The sequence below is a fragment of the Quercus lobata genome, chromosome 3, assembly GCF_001633185.2.
Source record: "Quercus lobata isolate SW786 chromosome 3, ValleyOak3.0 Primary Assembly, whole genome shotgun sequence".
Lineage (NCBI taxonomy): Eukaryota > Viridiplantae > Streptophyta > Magnoliopsida > Fagales > Fagaceae > Quercus > Quercus lobata.
In genome coordinates, this window is record NC_044906.1 from 43,557,382 (window position 1) to 43,564,894 (window position 7,513).

The 7,513-nt window shown below is 35.6% G+C and overlaps 1 protein-coding gene across 1 annotated transcript; it reads right to left on the reverse strand.

Moving 5' to 3' along the window:
• Positions 1-603: 603 nt before the first annotated feature.
• Positions 604-7,160, reverse strand: LOC115980940. The gene is made up of 6 exons (XM_031103131.1): positions 6,797-7,160; positions 6,384-6,751; positions 5,795-5,889; positions 5,193-5,650; positions 2,183-2,644; positions 604-686 (listed from the first exon to the last, which is right to left on the reverse strand). Exons 1-6 carry the CDS (start codon positions 7,158-7,160, stop codon positions 604-606), a joined length of 1,830 nt encoding a protein of 609 aa, XP_030958991.1.
• Positions 7,161-7,513: the final 353 nt, after the last annotated feature.

The window sequence follows — 7,513 nt, forward strand, 5'->3', positions numbered from 1 at the left end:
TAGTTATTGTATAATTTTGGGTACTACCACTTTTGACAAGTGTATTTCATGTATTTGGCACTATGTGATGTTGTTGTTTATTTGAATAGAGTATGCAATGTGTTCTTCTTTATGTAATTTGTTCTTGTTTATGTAATGCTGTCTTATTTATGTAATGTGTAATACTGCCTTGTAATGTGTTCTTTATGTAATGTGATATTGTAATTTGAATAGAGCATTCTGCCTTGTTTGTATAATGTGTAATGTTGCATTGTAATGTGTTCTTTATGTAATGAGTTCTTGTAATTTGAATAGGGTTTGCAATTTGTTCTTCTTTATATAAGGGGAAATTGCACATGCACCCCACGGGATTTTGTTTACATTAAATGAAGAAGCATAAAGAAGTATGTTTTAAAGCAAGAGTACCATTCCATACATATATAATAAGCATTGTTCAAAACAAGTGGACTCCACCTAATATTAATGGCTAAACACTGTCAAAGTACTTCAATAATAGGTGGTTATGTCCCCACTAAGACAATAGCAAAATAACTTTACAGTAGAAAGTTATGCACAATAACAAAAAAAGTAAAGTAAAGTTTCTGCTTGCACATTCTCTAATCTTTATTTCCCAAAGACCTTGCCCTTGCCTTTACCCTTGCCTCTGTCGTTGCCCTTATCCTTATCCTTGCCTTGCATACTATCCCCTGTTGAGAACATTGCATCAGATGTCTCAGCTCTTAATCCACCTCCTCTCCCATACAAGAACAGATGATTGCTTCCAACTACCCTTGGTGGCAGTGGCGGAGCCAAAAATTTAGATCAAGGGGAGCAAGATTAAAAGACAAGATTGGAAGTAAAAAATTAATCTAAAAAAATTAATCAATATTAATAACAAAATAAGTAAACAACTATATGATAATGTATTTGTCATACAAAATCTAACATAAAATGTAAACTTGAATTTATTTTTTCACACCTAGCTTATTTTACTCAATTGCCCTCAACGATTTTTCATGTTTTGAAACCGTTGCATGATTTCTTTACACTCAATAGTCTTGAATATATCTTTCTCAATATATGTGACTAAGCAATCATTCATCCACTGATCTCCTATTCGATTGCGTAATCGATTTTTAATTATATTCATTACTGAAAAAGCTCTTTCAACAGTAGCTGTTGCAACTAGTAAGATCAATGCCAAAGTCACTAATAAGTAAAACAATGGATATGAAACATTCTTTTTCATTTCTACCATATTTTCAGCAAGCTATCCAATTCCTTTAAGTGCTGAAAACTCTTCAGTGGACCGCATGTCATGGATGTATGTCTCAAGTTGGTTATCCAAGAAAGAAACTTAAACTGTTGAAAAATCACTTGGATAAAATTGAGCAAGCCGAATCAATTTCTCCTTGTTGAATGCTGAAAATAAGTTATCTGGGTTCAAACACGCAACACAAAGTAATAATTCAAAATTTTCAAAACGACTATTAAGTTCCTGAAGTTGCATATCTATAACAGTATAAAAAATCTCCACTTGATAATGATGTGAATTTTTCATATTTTGAGCTTTTCATCATGGCCAAGGTTGATATAAATCATCTATATTAGGAACATCAATATTATTTTTTGCACAAAATACAGAAACCTCCTCTAGCACCCATCATCTCTCATGACCTGTAAACGTTACTTTGAAATGTCAACCAGCTTTATAGCATTCATGATATTTTGATCTTTTCGTTGTAATGCTTGTGACAACTCATTACTTATGCCAAGCACACCTTTCATCAAATGTAAATCAAACATGAATTCAAATGTTTGGAGTAAACCAATTAAAATATTTGCTTCTGCTCTCTGATCAGAATCTAAACCATCTTTTATAATAGTTTCAATCACATCAATTATAGAAGAAAACATGTGAATAAGATTAACAAGTGCACCATAATGAGAACTCCAACGTGTACCTCCAAGTCTTTTTAGACTCATTTCTTGATTCAAGCCACGACCAGTTGAAATTTCATTATTTTTTCATGCTTCTATAACTTCAGCATTACGTTTGCAACCAAGTTAAAAAAGGTTGCAATCTGGATGTGATTTTTTACTACTGCAACTAATGTTAGTTGAAGCTTATGTGCAAAGAAATAGACATAATAGGTAGAAGGATTATCTTTCAAAATAAGAGTTTTTAGTCCATTTAACTCACCTCGCATGTTGCTTTTCCCATCGTAGCCTTGTCCCAACAATCTACTAACGCTTAAGCTACGTTTATTAAATACTTCCTCAATTGCACTCTTTAGTGTCACTGCTGATGTATTATTAACATGTGTAATGCCTAAAAAGCACTTATTCACATGTCCCAATTTGTCCACATAGCGCAAAGCAATTGCCAATTGTTCTTTAGTAGACATATCACGTGATTCATCAACTATAATAGCAAATAATAAGTCTCCAATATCTTTTATAATAGCATTTATTGTCTCAATGGCTACAACATTTGCTATTTCTTTTTGGATATCAGGAAAGGTCATTTGATGATTTTTAGGAGCATTTTCAAGGACTGCCTTATCAATTTCTTCATTGTGATTTGCAAGAAACCGTAATAATTCAAGAAAATTTCCTTGAATATTGGAGTCTTTAGATTCATCATGGCCACGAAATGCTAATCCTTGCCATTGTAGAAAACAAATACAATCCACTAATGCATTCAAACTAGTCCGATATTCCCTTTTCTTAACATCTGATTGCTTGTTTATAACTGCTTGAATACTTTGTCTCTGGTTTAACAAAGCTTCACATTTTCTTTGAGCTATATTATGTGCACTGTTGTGATCCCCAACGTGATTTTGTAATTTCTCTCTCTCTTTTTTTTTTTTTTTTTTTTTCAATCCTTCAGTAACAAATGAGTCTCCACCTCCTTGATCATCAGTATCATGTCGAAATAGATAACAATATAGACAATATGCAACATCTTTCGTAATGCTATATTCCAACCAACTAGGATATTCTTTGAATCACACTGGATTAAATTGACGCTTTGTTTTGCCAAATTGACTTTGTGGAAAATCACGATCAACTGGTTGACAAGGTTTATTTTGTAAATAATGCCTTCTAATTTGATCTCTTTCATTAGGATGATAGTTAGAAATTTTTATTCTTAAACTAGGATCCGTGGGAAGATTTGCAACATCTACTTCGATATGAGTTCGTTTAGGATTTGATCTGGACTCATTATTATCACCAGGATTCTCCATAATCTCAATTAACTACAAACATATATGTCATATCATTAAAATAAAGAAAAAAATTACAATTTATAATTAAGAATAATCAAATTAAGAGATCATTATAAATACAAATAGTTTAAACATATAATTTGAATTATAAATTTATGGTTAAGAATAGTCAAATCAAGAGATCCATCTAAATATAAACATTTTAAACATATAATTTGATTCTTTAAAAAATTAAATAAATAAATCAAAGCAAAAGTATTAAGAGTATGCATACCTATGAATATTTGAATGTGTGACTTAAAAACCCAACTTGAATGCTTTTAAAAACTGCACAAAAACTTTGAGATCCAAAGAAATAGATTGGTTTGAAAAGAATTTTTTTTTTCTTTTTAATGGGAGGTGTGCTTTGTTTGCATTATATATACTTTTTTTTTTCCAGATTTCTATGCTAGTACTGATTTCTATTCTGCGTAAGTGTAGCAAAATTGTTATTTTTTAATTTTTTAGTCATTACCAAGTGGGACCCACGGTTTTATTGAATAACGTGAATTCATTGAATAGTAGACTTCTATAGGCGGCTTGGTATAGAGCATAAAAAAATTCTACAGGCGGCTTTGTCTAGTCCATCAAGTTTACTAAGTGGGAGGACCCATTGATTTTATATATAGAATTGTACTACTACTAGGAGTAGAAGTCTACTACTACTTGGAAAGCTAGAAAGGTAACGTGAATTCACTTAATTGGGATTTTTTTTTTTTTTTTTTTTGTCTTTTGTGTAGGGGGCAAATATGGTATTTAAAGTCATTATTAGTCAAAACATTTGAAAGTTCAAGGGGGCACTTGCCCCCCCCCCCCCCATCGCCTTTGCTTAGTGGTACCAACCCCCTTGGAGGCTGCAAAATACATTGCAACTTCATATCAAAATCTAATCCAGTGTTTTATGTAAGTATAAAGGATGGTGTTTGTGTATATACCTGAGATATAGGTTTTCTTGTATCCCATGTTTCCTTAGGAGTATGAGAGATGGGCTGGCTGCATGAGAACCATTGAGCTGTGGGTGCTTTACTTGGTGGTGGTCTGCTTGAATCTGCTGTAGATGGTGGTGGTCTGCTTGAAGCTGAAGCAGATGTTTCAGTTGGCTATGTGTAGGGTTTGCCTGTTGGCTGCCTCAGTGGTTGCTTTTGTGGCTAGTTGACTGGTTAACTTGCTTGATAGGTGATTGGCTTTCTTGTTGAATGGCTAGCTACCTCATTTGTTGCTTGACTGGTTGTTTATTTGGCTGCATTGTTTACTGTTCCAGGTGGGTGCCTTGCTTGCTCATTGGCTGTCTTGTTTACCCAAGTGGGTGCTTTGCTTATTGGTCGGTTGCCTTGTTTGCAGATCTAGGTGGCTGCCTTGCTTGAGTGGTGGTTACCTGGTTGGCCTTCTTGTTTGCTAATCTTATTGACCGCCTTGCTTGCTGATTGGTTACCTAGTTGGTTGCCTTGCAAACCTCCTTAATGGTTGCCTAGGTGGCTGACATGTTGGGCGGCTGGTTGGCTGGCTAGCTGGTTGGCTGGTTGGCTACTTGGTTGATTGCCTGGTTGGCAAACCAGGGTGGCTGCCTTGCAAACCTCCTTTGTGGTTACCTAGGTGGCTGACTTGCTGGCTGAGGTACTAAAGTTGCACCCTGACTTGGTTGGTCAGTGCTTGTTCCTTGTCCCTCTTGTTCTTACAAAAAGAATTGTCATGCATCAGAAATAGATTTGTAATATAATTGTCATAGTGAACACATTCTTGTTTTACTTACAATTTTTTTTTGCCTCTCAAGTCTCTGTTTCCTTTGCCATGGTGTCTCACTAATTATTCCAGCCTTACACCTCCTTGAATTATGCCCCTCCTTATGGCAAAACCCACATTTTATAGGTCTATTTGACCTAGAAACTTTGTATGAGTTGTTTTGCTCATTTGCATATTTCTTTCTTTTCATTGGTGGCCTACCTGCAGGCTTGTACACAATTGGAGCAACAGGGGCAGGTTGGTTGGTTTCAACCCATTCATCTTGGCCAGGCAATGGGATAATCATCTCCTTATATGCAGCCACACAGGCATCGTTTCTATAGCATGCATACACATAATCCTCAGGCCTCTCCAGGTTCTTATAAATTGTTGCAACACCATGTTTACATGGGATTCCTGTCAAATCCCAAACTCTACAAGTACAACACTTTCTTGTAAGGTTAACCACATGCCTCTCATACTCATTATCAACCTCATATATATAGCAACCTAATGGAACAACAGAAAATGACTTAGAATCAACTTTCAACTGCTCAAGCTTTTGCTCTATGGTTAGACATATGTCACTAGTGAATTTTTCAATCCTAGTCCTCTCATTGTACATTCTAGTCATCAACCTAACCTTAATGTATTCTAGCATGACAATGATAGGCTTATCCCTAGCATTTAGTATCATAGAATTAAATGACTCACTAAGATTGTTCACATAACAATCAAAGATGGCCCTTGGAGTGAAATGTGACTTAGTCCACTGGGTTGGTTGGATGTTTGCTAGATACTTCCATGCATCTTTGTCCAATTACTTCATATCTTGCATTCTCTTCTCAAACTCCCTAACTGTTGTTGCTGCAACACACCTCCATAATGCAGCCTTCAATTCTAGACACTTGAAGTTTAACTTAAAGTTGTTTGTAAATATATTTCACATAGAATTTATATTCAACTATTGGGAACAACATCTCTATGGCAAGCATCAATCCCTGGTTATCATAAATACAATAAAAAAACATCCAAAGAACAAAAATAAACACCATCTGCCTAAGAACAAAAACAAAACTTTCAAAAAGCAGAAATGTAATGACTAAGAACAAACAAAAATCTCAAAAAACAAGTGAATTGTATTACCTTCTACCTATCTAAAATGAACACCTGATTCAGCTCGTTTGGCCTCCCAATATATTCTGCAAATGTTTGTAAAAACCACACCCAAGAATCCTTATTTTCTTGCTTAACTACACCTAATGCAACAGGAAAAATATTGTCATTCCCATCCCTTGTAGTTGCTGATAATATATGTCCACTAAACTTGCCCTTCAAATGGCATCCATCTAATCCTACAAGTGGCTTGCACCCCCCCCTCAAGAATCTAACTTTCTATGTATTGTATCTTACATATATCCTCTTGAACTTGGGTTGTGTGTTAGGCTCAGTAATCTCAGTTTGTAGAATCACCTTACTCCTCACATCAGTTACTCTTATCATCTCAGCATAATCCCTAAGCTTCCTATACTGCAACCTTTCATCACCTACTATGAACTCTCTAGCTTTCCTCTTAACTTTGTACACTTGATTTATACTCAAGTCCATGGACACATCTTGCATAACTCGATGCTTCACACCAAAAATTGCCCAATTAGGGATTTTGTTGAAATCATCCAAGTACTTCCTAGCCACATATGTAGAAGTGACCTGGTTATGCTTGAATGTCCTCCCACATGTATAAGTTGGAACCATGGTCTTTATCTGGAAGGTTAACTTCCCTGAAATCTGTGATGCATATACCCTTTAACCACATTCATACTTACAGTGGACAGAAAATTTGGTATTTTCATTAAGCTTGAACTTAATGTCCACAGGCTTTTGCAATGCATATTCCCCCAAGGTAGCCCTAAACACCTTCCCATTTAGGAGCTTCATACCCTTGCATAACTGTGGGTTACTCATGCCAATCTTCTCATTAAACTTTGGACATCTCACTCTTTCATCCTTATCCTCAAAACTGTTAATGCTCCTATTGTCATCATCATCAAGAGCTTTTTCAGCCCAATCATTATCATCAGCAGCTTGATCACTAGCAGCAGCTTTTGGTCTCTTCCCATTATCTGTAATTGGCTCCTTCAAATGCTCTCCCTCATTTACATTTTCAGTATCTTTTTGATGTTCTCTCATATTGGGCACCTCATTGTTCTAAGCACCAAATATGTCATTAGGATAATCTAGTCCTTCATACCCTTCATCTAGCCAATCAGGTTCAACCACATGACCATCTTCACTACCAACAGTTTGTCCGTGTGTAGCATTGTTATCCATGTTCTATTCATGGGTAGGATGGTCATCCACATGCATAGCTCCACCAACACTACCATCCCTTAAACTCTCAACAGGTTCTTCACTAACATCATTTTAGTCAACCACAGATGATTTAACAGAGACAATATTGGTCACCTCCTCACAATCAATATCATCATCTTCATCATTCATTTCCCATGGCTGGTTCATTGCAATTGGTTGATCTGGTTCAA

What these genes read in the sequence shown, in the direction of transcription:
- LOC115980940 (XM_031103131.1), bottom strand. Translation starts at nt 7,160, where the DNA reads ATGAGAGAACATCAAAAAGATACTGAAAATGTAAATGAGGGAGAGCAT. An exon ending in TACCAAATTTTCTGTCCACT is followed by an intron (nt 6,752 to 6,796) that starts GTAAGTATGAAT and finishes CACAGATTTCAG; the next exon opens with GGAAGTTAACCTTCCAGATA. An exon ending in AAGAGAATGCAAGATATGAA is followed by an intron (nt 5,651 to 5,794) that starts GTAATTGGACAA and finishes ACTAAATGCTAG; the next exon opens with GGATAAGCCTATCATTGTCA.